The sequence below is a fragment of the Zalophus californianus genome, chromosome X, assembly GCF_009762305.2.
Source record: "Zalophus californianus isolate mZalCal1 chromosome X, mZalCal1.pri.v2, whole genome shotgun sequence".
In the NCBI taxonomy this organism is placed as follows: domain Eukaryota; kingdom Metazoa; phylum Chordata; class Mammalia; order Carnivora; family Otariidae; genus Zalophus; species Zalophus californianus.
In genome coordinates this window covers 83,352,422-83,369,720 of record NC_045612.1, presented here as the reverse complement: position 1 = coordinate 83,369,720, position 17,299 = coordinate 83,352,422, and the positions used below count along the sequence as shown (strand labels likewise).

The following is a 17,299-nucleotide window of genomic DNA, read 5'->3' as shown; positions in this document are numbered from 1 at the left end:
CAAGGTTGGGATGAATGAATACTCCCATGTTGTTCTTTAGATATTAATTCCTCCAATTATTTTGCAGCAGCAGAATGTTCATAAAAATATTAAGATTAATGTGTCAGACTCTTTTGGATGTCCTGTTTCCTAGTTACCTCAGGTGACTCTGCTCTTTGATCCATTGGGATATCCTGTCCTAGAGACATGGCAATTGCTCTCATCATCTGGTCCTCTTCGGACATACTCAGATCCTACAGAGAAACAACAGAAAATCCAGCAACAAAGCACATACCAACTTATAAGGAATCAGACATCCTGTGCTCAAGCTTTAGAGGAGAAGGTGCTCTGAATGCTGCTCTCTAAGAGTCAAACCCACCTAGTCTTATCTGGTCACTACAATAACAGACAAGGAAAATCACAATGAAATTAAGCACAGGAAGGAGGCTTCAACGTGACCACTTATTCTGCAGCTCAGAAAGGGGAGTGTCTTCTATTGCTTTCTGACTGTGGACAACTTAAGAGTTCTTCTGGGAAAAAAAAAAATCCAGTAATTTGCATGGCTGGGAGAGAGGAAGCCTCTGCTCATTACATTCTAGAACTGAGAGTTATCACAAAATGAAAATACTGGCATGCAAAAGTCTGAAAATGAAAAGTAGTTTTAGAAGGGAAGACCAATGATGGAAGTACAACAGAAGAAAAAACCCATCAGCAGCCAAACCAATGCCTACAAAATTAGAGCCCCCTGAGCCAACTTACCCGAACAACTCCTCCCATGATTGGAGGAGGATGGGTTAGAAGGTACTCTGTGGCCTGCTCCATGGTGCTGGTGTTCAACAGGGCCTCCATGGCATGTTCCCTTGTGAAGCCCATGTCCATGAGCTAACAGAAAGAATGCAGGATCTCAGAACCACAGTAAAAGAGAAATCTAAATGCATTTTAAAAAGGTAGAAACCCTTTCAAGATGGAAAGAAGTTTTTCTAACTTCATATGAACTAACATTAATAAGCTCAGGGAGTTAAGTAAATGAACAATCCTTTCCGTTTGGTGCTTCCATAGTATTCAAACATTAGAGCTACACATTGGGGCAGGAAGCCAAGGTGATTCTCAATTCTCTCCTCTATGAAAATGGGGCTAGATGGTTTTCATTAATAGGACTGTTCTAATTTGAAGACTGAGATTTACACAAAGAAGTAAAAATTGGACCCCACTTTTCTGGAAAACAAACTGACAACAGAACAAGAGCCTGAGAAGCTGACCTAGGAAATTTTGTTACTAGGAAATAATCATGAGATGTAAAGAAAGATTTGTACGAAAAGAAACTATACACCACAGCTTTACAACATCAAGTAAGAAAACCAATATCCAGTAATAAAAGAATGACAAGAAGTTAAAAAAGCATTTTCTTAATGATAGCACAATTCTATATATTGCATGTTAATTATGTAAAAATTAGGCATAAAACTAAGTGATGAAAAACTATCTTGTGTGTTGATGTTATAAATGACTTTAAAAATATTTTATTTCCAAATTTTCTTAAAGTGACCATTGCTTATAATAAAAATGTCGCACGAATATGTAGAAGACATATTTGAAGAGGACTCTAGACATAGAGAGAACATACATACACACACACAAATTCCCAGAGGAATACGCTAAATGCTCTGTGAGACTGAAAGGTCAGGATCGTTAAGTGCCTCCCCCCTCCGCTTCTAGCCTCTGATTTTTCAAAACGTGGTTTATGTATTTACTTAAAAACAAACAAGTTTTGTAGGTAAGGTTTCAGAGAGCTCTTGTTAGAGAATAAATTTGGGTCATGATACCCTTAACCCTTCCCTCTATAGATAAATCAGTAAGTAGCTAGCTAGAGGATAGTTTACCTCCAAAGAACAAGGCAGCCACAGCCTACTGAGAATACTATAAAAGAGTTTTAATACTAAACAACATGCTTGGGAGGACACAAATCTTATACCGGTTAGGAGCACTGAAACTACACCTCAGTTTTCTCAGGAGAAAAAAGAAATGCGAAGAGGGAACAAATTTAAACCTATCTCCTGGCTAAGAGCACCAAGCACTTTGTGGCACGTAAACATAGAAAACTCACAGCCCACTTAGTGGCATGTAAACTTAGAATATACTTCTGGGTTTGTGAGTTTTCTATTGGCAGCAAAGTCTGGGCCCTGGAGTGGGAAGCCAGGATCCTACCTGTTGCAGTTGCTGCTGGTTGACTTGAGGTTCTCGGCGAGAGCCACCTTCCTCTTGCCCTGTGTCCTCTTCTCCTCGAGATCCCTCCTTCTCTTTGCTCAGTCTCTCTCGAATCACAGGTTCTCCTCGGAGAATGTGGCATAGGATGGCCAGCATGGACTCAGCCATTCGCCCACCATATACCTTCAGGGGTTTCCGGTTCCAAAGGTTCTTGATGCAAGTAAAGGCTGCCTAGAAGTCATTTGAAAAGTTGTGTGAAGATCATTTTATCTCAAAGCCACTGGAGGAATAAGTCAAAGACCTATGGGATAGTCTTTCCACGAAAGGTCAGTGCCAACAATAAACCCTACGTCAGTACTGAGGAGGCCTAAAGAAGCACAGAGAAGGGGCATTTAACCCAACCTGAAATACCAATCTCAGGTTTACAGTTAAAATATTTACACTACAGGAAATTCTCCAGTGGTCTCTATCCCATTCTGTAAGGCAGCCCTATCTGGGAGTAGGATCCAATGGTTCTCCAAGAATCAAGTTATTTCGTTAAGGAGGACAAAAAAGAGGGAGAGCTACCTAGTCAGCATGAGAAATCCCTCTTGGTTTCAGAATGCTTAATACTCACTTTCTGAGTTACCACAAGGAAGCGGAGGGCACTGAATTGTGGAAAGTTCTGGACACCTCCAGGCAATTTGGCAGGCAGTGAATGTGGAGATTCAAGCACCGTGGTGGGATTCACCATCTTCTCCACTAGCATTAGCCAGGCATCTAGGAATTCTCCTGTGCCATCAGGTAAATCTGAATGCTCTAATCCCTCAGCAACGGGAACTTTGCCTCCCATGGACAGAGCCCAATTGAAAGTTCTAAAATTCAAGTAAGAGAAAGTATGGAGATAAAATATTAGTATTTTAGATTAGGGCGGGGAGGGGGGCATTCAGAAGGTTCCCAGTATCTACATCAGCATTACATGTCCCTCCTCTTGGAGCTACAGCTGCTAATCCGTCCAACATCTGTACATTTATTAGCTTTATCTTTTTTTGAGGGGAGGGTTTATTCCAGATTTATTGGGGTATTACTGACATCTAACAGATGTAAGTTTAAGGTATACAATGTGATGATTTGATACACATATAGAATGCAAAATGATTACCACTTTTAGCTTTACTTTTTTTTTAAAAAAGATTTTATTTATCTGACAGAGAGACACAGCGAGAGAGGGAACACAAGCAGGGGGAGCGGGAGAGGGAGAAGCAGGCTCCCCGCGGAGCAGGGAGCCCAATGCGGGGCTCGATCCCAGGACCCTGGGATCATGACCCGAGCCAGAGGCAGACGCTTAACGACTGAGACACCCAGGCGCCTCTTAGCTTTACTTTTTAAAGCCAAAATGAACAAACAGAAAAACGCAAAGTGGCTGTTGCCAGAGGGAGCACAGGGGAGTAGGGGGATGGTCGAAATAGGTAAAGGGGATTAAGAGGTATAAACTTAGTTATAAAATAGAAAAGTCACAGAAATGAAAAGTACAGCATAGGGAATAAAGATAATAATATTGTAGTAATTTTGTATGGTAACAGATGATAACTATACTTATTGTGATGAGCACTGCATAATGTACAAAATTGTCAAATCACAAGGTTGTACACCTGAAACAAGTATAACATTGTATGTTAACTATACTTCAATAAAAAAAGTGAAACTCTGCTTAGAATCTTCAGACCAAGAGAAGCAGAAAAATTATCAGAGAAACAAAAGAAAAGGATAAGTCTATTAGAAAAATATGTATACCTGGCACTAAAAACCAGATGAGGAAAAGCAGAGACCCTTACAAACACCTCTAGGACAGGCTGAATCCCACCCTCCAAGAAGACTTGAGATAAATATGGCTAGTTCCCAGAATGTGAAAGGGTACAACTAACGGCTGTCTCTATGTATCCCGCTACTACAGGATAGGTGATTTAGAAAGTTGTGCGCTGCTTAAGGCGCACAGAAAGACCAAACTCCAAGAAATGCTTCTCTGTGAAGCAACTTGATTCTTACTCAAAAAGAGCATTGTGGCCTCCAGAGCAGAGAAATTTCTGCAGCATGAGGTGGTACGGATACTTCCTCTCATCAAACAGCATTGGGGATGTAAAACCAACTGAACAGATGAAGAATGTCAGCCTGAAAGGGGGGAAAAAGCAAAATTTTAGCCTTCTCTGAGGCAGTCACAGAAGCGGTGGGAATTCATGTAGCTGCCTAGAGTAAAATTTAACATTGCACTGAAGTGACTGAGAGACTGACTGGAATTCAGGTGGGTGGCTGGCTAGTCTGGTTATTAAAACTTCTAAGGCAAAAAAGGTAACAGTTCTCACTAAAAAATACAAGGTTACTGAAATACAGTTTGATCATAAATGCTTTAAAAATCTCTATATTCTAGACTAAGAAGAACCAAGACAAGTACATTAAACTGCATGTAGGCTACACATCTAGAGTTAACAGGGAACCTTTCAAGTCCTCTAGTTTAGTGGCTCACTCTCCACTAAGTAGAAAAGGAACCAGTTAGATTCTATATCTCAAGTAGAACTTACCTGAAGCGGGGAGTAGGTGTATATGGTGGAGGTTGCCAAGACAAGCCCTTTGTGAGGAGCTTAGTGAGGGCTGAGGCTGTGGATCGAGCAGCAGGTGTTGGTGCTGTGGTGGTGCTGGCAGCATGATGGCTCCTTCTCTGGCGGACAGGAGACCCCACACAAAGTTTAACAAGGAGTCCAAAAAGCTCAGCGAGCGCTCGGCCTAATCTGGAGGATGCTGGAAACCAAGTCAGAATAAGGCATGAGAGTATGCTGAGAATGGTTTCATTATAACTGAATAACATCACTGTCAATACATTTTTATGACTGACCACTTCCTCCCAACACCTGGGAAACACTTGGACTTGCTTCTACATAGGACAATCCAAAAAGGAAGTTCCACAGAGAATAAATGCCTCTTTTAAAGGCAGGAGACAGAGAAGTATATTGGCACTTGATATATAACAAATGTGAAAGACAAATAAGATAAACACACTGTTAAAGGAGGTACAGAGTTGAAACCACCTTTGTAGAAGAAGCATCAATATGAACCAGTTAAATGAACAGAATCACTTAAAATGCCTACAGAACTTTAAAAATAGCAAAACTGTTAACCACTTAGACCAGGAAAGAACATTGTATATATTGTCTGATCACAACATTAAATATACGATCCCCAAAGGAAAAAGATCGCTAGGAAAAGCATAAAAATTTTATTAAGTGGCTTTCTTAATATTAATTAATTTACAGAGAGACTGTGCATGTGTACGCATGAGCAGGGGAGGGGCAGAGAGGGAGCATCCCAAGCAGGCTCCATGCCCAGCACGGAGCCTGATGTGGGGCTTGATCTTATGACCTGAGCTGAAATCAAAGGTCAGACCCTCAACTAACTGAGCCACCCAGGTGCCCCACCAAAGGCCATTTTCTGCTTGCTTTGGGGCAAAGCTCCAGATTCCCAGGAGTTAGGTCTTCACCTTCCTCTACATTAAGGTGTCGGAAAGTGGCAAATATTAAGGAACATACAAAACAGGTTCCCCAAACATTGATATTACATTAAGGGGCAAAAGAAGACAAAGACAGATCAGTGCACATCTTTAATACAGTCTTATATCATGTTAATGTAGTCTTTGCAGAGCTGCCAAAATGACATTATTAAAACATGAATTAACCATGTCATTTGCCAGCTGTATTTAAGGGAAAGAGAAAGGAAAAGGGAGACTGGGTGGAGTAGCCAAACAGGTAAGAGTAAAGCAGGAGAGTTTAATACCACAGAAACCAAGAAAAGAGCATTTTGAGGTGATGGGCCGACTATCATGTTGCAGACAAGTGAGAAGGGGACTGAAGAGTATCCAATGGACTTAGCAACAAGTCACTGGTGAGTCATTTCAGTGGAATGGTAAGAGCAGGAGCCATTTGCAGTAGTTGAAGAATGAGTAGCAAGGAAGGAATTAAAGATACCGCTTTCAGGAAGCAAGTCTCTTATCCCTGTATCCCTAGAAGTTAGTACAGAGCCTGTCACATAGTAGATAGCACCTGAAAATAAGCCACCCAAGTTTATAAGTTCTTTAAAGGAAACAACAGAACCAGACCAATTGAATTTGTCTAAGAACTGGTTAAGGCTCTGAAAGCCAGAAAAGGGAGTAGAATGAAGAAAATCACTTACCTGACAATAAAGGCTTGATCTGCTTGATTCTTGCAGCCATAGCAGGTGTGATTTTAGATTTGCCTTTAGAGTCTGAAGCAGTAGGTTCATCTGTCTCCATGGGAGCCAATGTGTCACCATCAAGTCCAATGCCTTCTAATAAGCCCTGGGTAGAAGCATCCATACTTGCAGCTGTTCCATCCTGTTCCCCATCTGTAGACATAAGAGGGGAGCAATAAGACCATGTTGAGTCATCACTTACCTGGTTCCTTGTCCCGAGAGTCACAAGAAAGAGCTACCTATGGTGCTTGTTACTCTTTAAAAATGTCCATTACTTCCTAAATCTGAAAAGGAAAAACAAAAACAAAACATAACTACTGATATGCTCCTTTCCTTGGAGCCCTTCTAGGTAGCCAATACTGACATCTTCCAGCAGGAGCATATGAACTGTTTTAACCCAGGGCTACCCTGCAAAACCATAGGCACTGTATGACATAGGGAGCACCATTCACATAGACTACAATGTGCGTGGTGTTCCCTGCCCTCCAGCCAATGCTGTCAAGGTGAATATCCTGTTAATATTTTATGGCTTGTCAATAAACTCAAATTAAACATCACAGATTGCCACTGGAGAAATATATTTTATGGCATTTAAGATTTTTGTGTATGAATGTGAGATGTATCTTTTTTTTGGTGGAGATATGCATGCTCTTATAACTAATAATCAGATTTAGACAAACTTGTAATAAAACACATCACTAAGTGTTCTTTGTAATGTTCTAAAAAAGAACTAGGTGGAAATGGAATCATCTTTTTAAATGTGTGAAAGAAATTGCTGGAAAAAAATATATCCAGATTATTAGGTGAAGCAATTCTTTGACACGGAATCTAATTTTATTCATACTTCTTAGTAAATTATTTATTTTTTCCTTGATTCAAATTTGGTTTATTTTGACTAAATTTGAGGTTCTAATTTTTGGTTTGGTCCATTTTCTCCAAATTTAACTGGGCCAAAGGTTTGTGTTTATTAATTCTCTCCCCTCTCCCATAATAACTAGCTGTCATATAAATCCTTTATCTGTTCCTTAAGCATTTCCCCTATGTTTAGTAACCTAAATACAATTTTTAAGCATATCCTATCAGTTTTTATACACAGAATTGTCTTGTTTCCTTAATAGTTTATTAAATTTATTTCTTCCTTGAGATAATATAAGGGGAAAAGTTTTTATTTTAGGTTTGTTGTATTAAGAGTCTGAAAATTGTGTATAGTTTCTGCTTACTGCAATTTGTGACTTTACTGTGATATGACACAAAAGCTATTTTCTAAAATATCACTGTACAGGGTGCCTTGCTGGCTCAGCTGGAAGAGCCTGCGACTCTTGATCCTGGGGTTGTTGAATTTGAGCCCCATGCTGGGTGTAATTACTTAAATTAAAAAAATTAAAAAACAAAACAAAACACTATACAAGGAGAAGCTTGGAAAGATGGCAGAGTAGGAGGACCCTGAGCTCACCCAGTCCTACATTTACAACTAGGTATCATCCACATCCAAGTCATTAAACTGAAGAACAATCTGAAGGCTGGCAGAACAAACTCCACAACTAAATATAGAGAAGCAGCTGCATCTGAAAGTTTAGGAAGGTCAGAAAGGCAGAAGGAGGCTGCCCACTGAAGGGAGGGAGCTGGGCACATAGCAAGGGCAGAGAAATGGGCACTTGCACTAAGAAGCTCAAACGGGGAGAGTAATCCCCATAATCTGGCTTTAAAAATCAGAGTAGCTGAATTTCGGGAGTTTGTAAAACCACTGGGACTTGGGAGTCTGGAGTTTTAAAAGTAAGACGACTTAGCACTAGACCAACTATCACTGGGTCACCACCCTTAAAGAGACAGCAGTCTGTATGAAGAAGTAACATAAAAACGGCAGTTTAACACAATGCTGAGGGCAATCGGGAAGACAGATCTGTTGATATTGATTTAGGAGCATGTTGGGAGATTTCTCTGAAAAGGAGAGAGCTGGTGGGAGCCATTCCCCACCCCACCTCCCTGCCCCCCAGCACTAACACAGAGCACCCTGCAGGAGGCAAGGCTGTACAGGCAAGTGCTACCTAACTTGCTAGCAGTGCACCACAGCCACGAGGTCACCTGAGGACTCACCTACTCAGGGCAAATTCTGTTAAATCCGCACATACCCTACCTAGGCATGTCCGTAGCCGCTTCAGTGTTTTGAGGAACCTGGCATAGGACTAGTGGTCCAGTGCACATTTTCCTAACACCGCCTTCCAGCTTTTAAGTTCACCAGTGGACATGCCCCTCAGAGCTAGCCTGCCTAGGTCCCACTAACATTACAGAGAGCAAGTACAGCTCACAGAAGGCAGAGAGAGTCAGTGCAAATGGCTGCACAGACAGGAAAAATAACTTAGACAAAACAGCAAGACATAAGCATAATATACAGGATACTCTCCTGAAGTACCATGTTCTGGTGAACAGGGCACACTGCACTCCAGGGCATTCTAGGACTGCTTCTTCATAAAGTCACTACTTTCAAGAGCAGAAGACACAACTGACTTAACACAGAGAGGCAGACAAAATAAAGAGACAGAGAAATTTATTACAAATGAAAGAACAGCTTAAGGCCACGGCCAAAAATCTAAGTGAAACGGATATAAGTAACATGCCTGATAGAGAATTTAAGGCAATGATCATGAGGATACTCACTGGACTTGAGAAAAGAGTGGAAGGCATGAGTGAGACCCTTAACACAGAGATAAGGAACAACACAGGAGAGATAAAGGGTTCAATAAATGAAAGGAGAAACACGCTTGATGGAACAAACAACAGTATGGAAGAAGCAGAGGAACAAACTAGTGACCTAGAAGACGACAGCAATGGAAAGTAATCAAGCTGAACAAAAGAGAGAAAAGATTTAGGCAATAGGAGAATAGATTTATGGAACTCAGTGAGTCCATCAAACATAGTAACATCTGTACTATAGGAGACCCAGAAGAAGAGAGAGAAGGGAGCAGAGAATTTATTTGAAGAAGTAATAGCTGGAAACTTTCCTAATTTGAGAAGGAAACAGACATCAAGATCCAGGAGGCACAGAGAAACCCCAACAAAATCAATAAACGCAGATCAACACCATGACATACTGTAATTAAAGTTGCAAAATATAGTGATAAAAGAGAAAAATTTAAAAGCAGCAAGATAAAAGAAGTCATTAACTTACAAGGGAAAACCCAGAAGGCAAGCAGGAGATTTTTCAGCAGAAACTTGGCAAGCCAGAAGGGAGTGGCATGATATATTCAAAGTGCTGAATAGGAAAAATCTGCAGCAGGAATACTCTATCCAGAAAGGCTATCATTCGGTTTGAAGGAGAGATAAATAGTTTCCCAGACAAACAAAAACTAAAGGAGTTCACGATCACTAAACCAGCCCTGTAAGAAATATTAAAGAGGACTCTATGAGTGGAAAGGAAAGACCAAAAGTGACAGTATCGAGGAACTCACCAAAAAAAGGATTTAAAATATAGTAATACATACCCTAAAATGTGGGGAGGAAAGAACGGGTTCAAACTTAAACTGCTATATGTAAAAGATGTTATATACAAATATAATGGTAACCGTGTATCAAAAACCACTAGGTAAATATGCAGAGAATAAAGAGGAAGAAATCCAAATATTTCACTAAAGAAAATCAGCAAACTGTGAAAGAGAGAGAGACAAGAAAGGATCAGAGAAAATCTCTGGAATCAACCACAAAACAAGTAATAAAATGGCAAATACCTACCTACCTACCTATTGATAATTATACTTTGAATATAAATGGACTAATAAACACTCCAGTCAAAAGACAGGGTGACAGAATGGATAAAAAAGGAAGACCCATCTATATGCTGCCTACAAGAGACTCATTTTAGACCTAAAGACACCTGCAAATGGAACATGAGGGGATGGGGAGAAATATTTATCATGCAAATGGTTGTCAAAAGAAAGCCGGAGTAGCAATACTTATATTGGGCAAAATAGACTTTAAAACAAAGACTGTAATGAGACAAAGAAAGACACTATATAGTAATAAAGGGGACAATCCAACAAGAAACAATTGTAAATATTTATGTACCCTCGTAAGAGCACCCAAATACACAGATAATAACAAACATAAAGGAACTGATCAACAGTAATACAATAATAGTAGGGGACTTTAACACCCCACTTACATCAACAGATCATCTAAACAGAAAATCAACAATAATGGCTTTGAAATCGCACACTGAACCAGATGGATTTAACAGATATATCCTGAACATTCCATCCTAAAACAAAATAGAATACATATTCTTTATAATTACATATGTAACAGTCTACAGAACATACCACATATTAGTCCAGAACACTAGGCCTGAATAAATTCAACAAGATTGAAGTCATACCATGCATATCTTTTCAGACCACAATGCTATGACACTAGAAGTCAACCACAAGATAAAATCTGGAAAGATCACAAATACATGGAGGTTAAAGAACATGCTACTCAACAATAAATGAGTCAACCAGGAAATCAAAGAAGAAACAAAAAAGTAATTGGGAACAAATGACAACACGATGGTCCAAAATCTTTGGGATGCAGCAAAAGCAGTTCTAAGAGGGAAGGAAGTACATGGCAATACAGGCCTACCTCAACAAGCAAGAGAAGTCTCAAACAACCTAACCTTACACCAAAAGGAGCTAGAAAAAGAACAAGACCGAAAACCAGCAGAAGGAAGGAAATAATAAAGATTAGAGTAGAAATTAATGATACAGAACTAAAGAAACAATAGAACAGTTCAATGATACCATGAGCTGGTTCTTTAATCCTCTGTCAGACTTGTTTAAAAAAAAAAAACAGACTCAAATAAAATCACATACGAGAGAGGAGAAATAACTAAAACCACAGAAATACAAAAAATCATGAGAATGTTATGAAAAATTATATGTCAACAAACTGGACAACCTAGAAGAAATGGATAAATTCCTACAAATATATCAACTACCAAAACTGAAACAGGAGGAAATAGAAAATTTCTGATAACCAGCAAAGAAATTGAGTTAATAATCAAAAAATTCCCAACAAACAGAAGTCCAGGACTGGATGTCACCTGTGAACTCTTTAAAGAAGAATGCCAGCATTATCCTGATTCCAAAACCAAAGACTCCACTAAAAAAAGAGAACTACAGGCCAATATCCTTGATGAACAGAGATGCAAAAATTCTCAATAAAAATACTAGCAATCTGATTCAACAATACATTAAAAAAAAAAAAATTCACCAGGATCAAACGGGATTTATTCCCGGGCTGCAAGGGTAGTTCAACAACCACAAATTCAGTCAATGTGATGTATCACATCAATAAGAGAAGATAAGAGCATATGATCATTTTAATAAACGAAGAAACAGCACTTGACAAAGTACAACATCCATTCATCATAACCTTCAAGGGGCGCCTGGGTGGCTCAGTTGTTTAAGGGCTCGACTCTTGATTTTGTTTCAGGTCCTGGGATAAAGCCCTGCAATGGGGCTCCGTGCTCAGGGAGGAGTCTGCTTGAGGATTCTCTCCGTCTGCCCCATCCTGTAGCTCATGCTCTCTCAAAATAAATAAATCATAAAAAAAAACCCTCAACAAAGTAGGCTTAGAGGGAACATACCTAAATATAATAAAGGCCATATACGAAAAACAGAGCTAACATCATCCTTAATGGGGAAAAACTAAGGACATTTCCCTTAAGGTGAGGAAGACAAGGATGTCCACTCTCACCACTTTTATTCATCATAATACTGTAAGTCCTAGCCACAGCAATCAGACAAAAAAAAAAAAGGCATCCAAATCAGTAAGGAAGAGGTGAAACTTTTACTATTTGCAGATGACATAATACTATATATAGAAAACCCTATAGACTCCACTAAAAAATGCTGGAACTGATGTACGTATCAATGAAGTCACAGGATACAAAATCAATGTATAGAAATCTGTTGTATTTCTATACACCAATAATGAAGCAGGAGAAAGAAAAATTAAGAAAACAATCTCATTTACAATTACACCAGAAATAACATACCTAGGAATAAACCTAACCAAAGAGGTCAGGAACTGTACTCTGAAACCTATAAAACACCGATGAAAGAAATTCAAGATGACACAAAGAAATGGAAAGACATTCCATGCTCACAGATTTAAGAACAAATATCGCTGAAATGTCTATACTACCCAAAGGAGTCTACACATTTAATGCAATCTGTATCAGAATACCAACAGCATTTTTTTACAGAACCAGAACAATCGTAACATTTGTATGGAAACACAAAAGACCGTGAAAGCAATCTTGAAAAAGAAAAAAAAAAAGCTGGAGGCATCACAATTCTAGATTTCAAGTTATATTATGAAACCGCGGTAATCAAAAAAGTATGGCAGTGGCACAAAACCAGACACATATATCAGTGGAACAGGGAAGAAAACCCTGAATTAAACACACAACTATATGGTCAATTAATCTTCAACAAAGGAAAGAATATCCAATGGGAAAAAAGACCGTCTCTTCAATAAATGCTAATGGGAAAACTGGACAGCAACATGCAGAAGAATGAAACTGCACCATTTTCTTACACCATACACAAAAATAAATTCAAAATGGATTGAAGACCTAAATGTGAGACCTGAATGTATAAAAATCCTAGAACAGAACATAGGCAGTAACCTCTATGACATCAGCCATAGCAACTTTTTTTTTAGATAGGTCTCCTAAGGAAAGGGAAACAAAATAAAAAACTATTGGGACTACATCAAAATAAAAAGTTTCTTGCACAGTGAAGGAAACAATCAACAAAACTGAAAGGCAACCTACAGAATGGGAGAAGGTATTTGCAAATGACATATCTGATAAAGGGTTAATATCCAAAAAATGTAAAGAACTCATACAACTCAATACCCAAAAAACACATAATCCGCCTAAAAAATGGGCAGAAGACATTTCTCCAAAGAAGATATACAGATGGCCAAAAGATACAAGCAAAGACGTTCATCATCACTTACCATAAAGGAAATGCAAATCAAAACAAATAATAAACAAAAGGTGTTGTTGAGGATGTGCAGAAAAAGGAACACTCATGCATTGCTGGTGGGAATGCAAACTGGTGCAGCCAACTATAGGGAACAGTATGGAGGTTCCTCAGAAAGAACAGAACTACCCTATGATCCAGCAACTGCACTAGTAGGTATTTACCCAAAGAATACAAAAACACTAATTCAAAGGGATACATGCATTATAGCAGCATTATTTACAATAGCCAAGATATGGACTGATGAATGGATAAAGAAGTGGTGGCCTATACATACAATGGAATACCATTCAACCATAAAAAAGAATGAAATGTTGCCATTTTCAAGGACATGGATAGACTTAGAGTGCATAATGCTAAGCAAAATAAGTCAGAGAAAGACAAATACCATATGATTTCACTCCTATGTGGAATTTAACGACAAACAAGCTACGGGGGAAAAAAGAGAGTGACAAACCAAGAAACAAATTCTTAATTATACAGAACTGATCATTACCACAGGGGAGGGTGTCAGGGATATGTTATATTATATAGGTAATTGGGATTAAGGAGTGTACTTGTCTTTATGAGTACTGGGTGATGTATGGAATTGTTGAATCAGTTTATTGTACAACTGAAACTAATATAACACTGTATGTTAACTGGAATTTTAAAAAACTTCAAAAATATACAAAAATAAAAATAAAAATTTAGAAAAATAGATTAAATATGCAATCAGAAAAAGTAAATAGCACTGTCCGATAGAAATAAATGAGCCACATAATTTTAAATTTTCTAGTAGCCACATTAAAAAGTAAAAACAGATAATTTTTAATATACTGCTTAACCCAATATAGTCAATTTTTATTTCAAGATATAATCATATATAAAAATTATTGAGTATACATTTTTATACTCAGGATTTTTAAAAAACAGGTATGTATATAAAATATACTTAGAGTACATCTCAATTCAGACATTAAATTTTTTTTAAAGATTTTATTTATTTATTTGACAGAGAGAGATGAAGCTAGAGAGGGAACACAAGCAGACGGAGTGGGAGAGGGAGAAGCAGGCTTCCTGCAGAGCAGGGAGCCCGATGAGGGGCTTGATCCCAGGACCCTGGGATCATGACCTGAGCCGAGGGCAGAAGCTTAACGACTGAGCCATCCAGGTGTCCCAGACATTAAATTTTCATAAAAATAACTGACCTACATTTATTTCATACAATTTAGCTGAAAGAAAAATACATTCACATACCAAAGTTGTTCTAAACATACTTAAAAGCCTTCTAACTGTACAGAATAACACTAGTTATATAAAAATTAAGAATTCAGTTTTTTCCATCCAATCTATCACCCCATCTTAACTACATCTTTAACAACCCTATTTCCAAATAAAGTCACATTTTGAGGTGCTGGGAGGGAGTTAGTGCTTCAACACAGTATTTTTTGTGTGTGGTGGGGAGACACACACAAATCAACCCAATAAACCCTCCCCCTTACAAAAGGAAATAAAGAAAAAAAAAAGAGCAAGTGGGAAGACAGAAAAGGAAGGAAGGAGGAGGGAGGGAGAGCAAAAGGAAAAAAATCCAACTTTTTAGTTATACTGGCCACATTACAAGTGTTCAACAGTCAACACGTGGCTAGTGGCTACCATATTGAACAGTGTGGTTCTAAAGTGTTCCACAGCCACTTAAAACAATCATTTGCCATTTTTAACAGTAAAATTAAACTTCTGAAAAATAAGCATACAAAAATTAAGAGTCCCGCCATAGCCTTCAATACAGTAATTTCTAGGAATTAATTTTCCATTTGCATAAAACTATATAAAAAGATACTCATATTTCAAAATAGTATGTTAGAAAACTTAATAGGGAATGGTTAATTCACAGACCCTTTACATGGCACTTAATGTTAAGTAAAAAGAGATCCATAAAATATTATCTCTAAGATAGATAATCACAACTATGCTAATAAAATGTATCCCTAGGGAGAAAGACTAGGCATATAGTTCCAAAATATTGTTTATTTGTGGTACAAATGTGATTCTTTCTACTACAACTTGTAACTTTTACCATTGTGTATATACATTTTATAGAGAAAGTGAAAATAATTTTAAAATAAAAATGAAAGGAAAAAAATTGAGGACTAAAGACAATAGAGCTAACTTAATATTCACAACAGACCTATAAAGACATAGAGATAAAACTTAAGAGAATTAATGACTAAGATTTTAGTTTCTTGGAGTTACCTGATCTTTTTCCGCCCTGGGTCGTACCTGCCTTCTCATCCTTTGGAACCAGTTTCTGCATGTCTGCCTGGCCAAATTCACACCCAGATGGTAGGCTGCAACAAGACAAACCATGAGTAAAAAGAACCCTGATAGCTCATTTCTTAAGTTGTGCTTGGTCCCTAATCTGCTTGGCTGACAATATCCCTCCTATAACAGGGAAGTAAACCTAATAAAACATGTGTAATGATCAAATTCCTGAGGTAGCACTCAACAAGATTTCCAACTCAACTTTAGATTTGGCTAACAAATTTTAAACACCTATCACGCTGACACAGAATAATTAGGACATAAGATCAAAGATGCAGAAGATAACAAACACTGTAAGCATGTCCTTAGGCTGGTAAATGGGAAGGACAATACTGTGGAGTGAAAGTTTGTGTCCCCTCAAAATTCGTTTGTTGAAATCCTAATGACCAATGTGATAGTACTAGTAGGTAAGGCCTTTGGGAAGTGCTTAAATCTTGAGGGTAGAACCTTCATGAATGGGACTACTGTTTCATAAAAGATGCTCCAGAAACATTCCTAGTCCCTTCCACTATGTGAGGATACAATGAAAAATCTGCAACCCAGAAAAGGTCCCTCACCCAGCCATGCTAGCTAGCACCATAGTCTCAGACTTCCAGAACTATTAGCAATAAATTTCTGTTTATAAGGATCCAGTCTGTGATATTTTGTGATAGCCTGAATAGATTAAGACAGACAAGGAACCCTCTGAACTCTTTAGTAATAGCCTTCCGTTCTTGACCAAAGCAATCCTCCAGGATCACTGAACTTAGTTCTCTATTAAGAAAGACAATAGAGATGATAAAGAGATGACCATTCCCTTACCTGTTTGGGGTACACAGGGAGAGAAGAACAGTGCTTTCCCACACCAGGGAACAATATAACTGGCTCAGCTTGCTCAGAACACTCAGACCCAACTGAGAACCCCACTGGTTTACGGAGATGGAACGAATTTCACTCTGCAATCAAAGTAAACAGAAGCTGATCTTTGGGATGCCCTCTGCAACATTTACAGTCTATATCTAACATCCCTTCTCATTTTCTTCTCATTGCTTTTTGTAAAGCAAAAGGCAATGGTCATAGGCAACTCTTTTTAAAGAAACGGTTTTGCAGATTCATTGACAGCCTTGTAATTTTGTTAGGTGGTGCAGGACGTGCTATTTCCCTCTTATTTCTTAACTTCAATAAATATTTAGATTTATCTAATTCCTTGAAGTGAACATTTCATCTTCATTTTATTTCATTTAATAAAAAGTCATGAAAATAAATCCCAAACCAATGTTATGTAATTGTATTATTTTCTAAATAGTTTATTTCCGTGCTTTTCATTTGATTTGATACAAAGAATATACTCCTGGCTCAACAGCATAAAACAAGGGTGCTAAAACATTACATCATTAATCTTTAGAATTGATTACTTGAGGACTAAAAGTTGTAAAACTGTGAGCACACACACAACCGCCCCCCCCCCCATCTTTCTGGAACCACAAAAGGAACCTCACATGAATTGCAGGCATAGGGTTTGATATTTAGGTCATCTTTACTCATCTCTGTTAATGACCATTGACTTAAAT

The 17,299-nt window shown here is 38.3% G+C and overlaps 1 protein-coding gene across 12 annotated transcripts in view; it reads right to left on the bottom strand.

Annotated features, from left to right (window-relative positions):
• Window positions 1–17,299, bottom strand: part of HUWE1 (HECT, UBA and WWE domain containing E3 ubiquitin protein ligase 1) — a 162,969-nt gene that overhangs the window by 49,780 nt on the left and 95,890 nt on the right. For all 12 annotated transcript variants that reach the window (XM_027609586.1, XM_027609589.1, XM_027609595.2 and 9 more), the window contains 9 exons: window positions 16,551–16,684; window positions 15,681–15,775; window positions 6,382–6,573; window positions 4,740–4,956; window positions 4,210–4,332; window positions 2,801–3,038; window positions 2,185–2,415; window positions 739–861; window positions 138–233 (listed from right to left, as the gene is read on the bottom strand). In XM_027609586.1, the coding sequence (XP_027465387.1) occupies window positions 138–233; window positions 739–861; window positions 2,185–2,415; window positions 2,801–3,038; window positions 4,210–4,332; window positions 4,740–4,956; window positions 6,382–6,573; window positions 15,681–15,775; window positions 16,551–16,684 (1,449 nt within the window). The remainder of the gene's footprint in view (window positions 1–137; window positions 234–738; window positions 862–2,184; window positions 2,416–2,800; window positions 3,039–4,209; window positions 4,333–4,739; window positions 4,957–6,381; window positions 6,574–15,680; window positions 15,776–16,550; window positions 16,685–17,299) is intronic.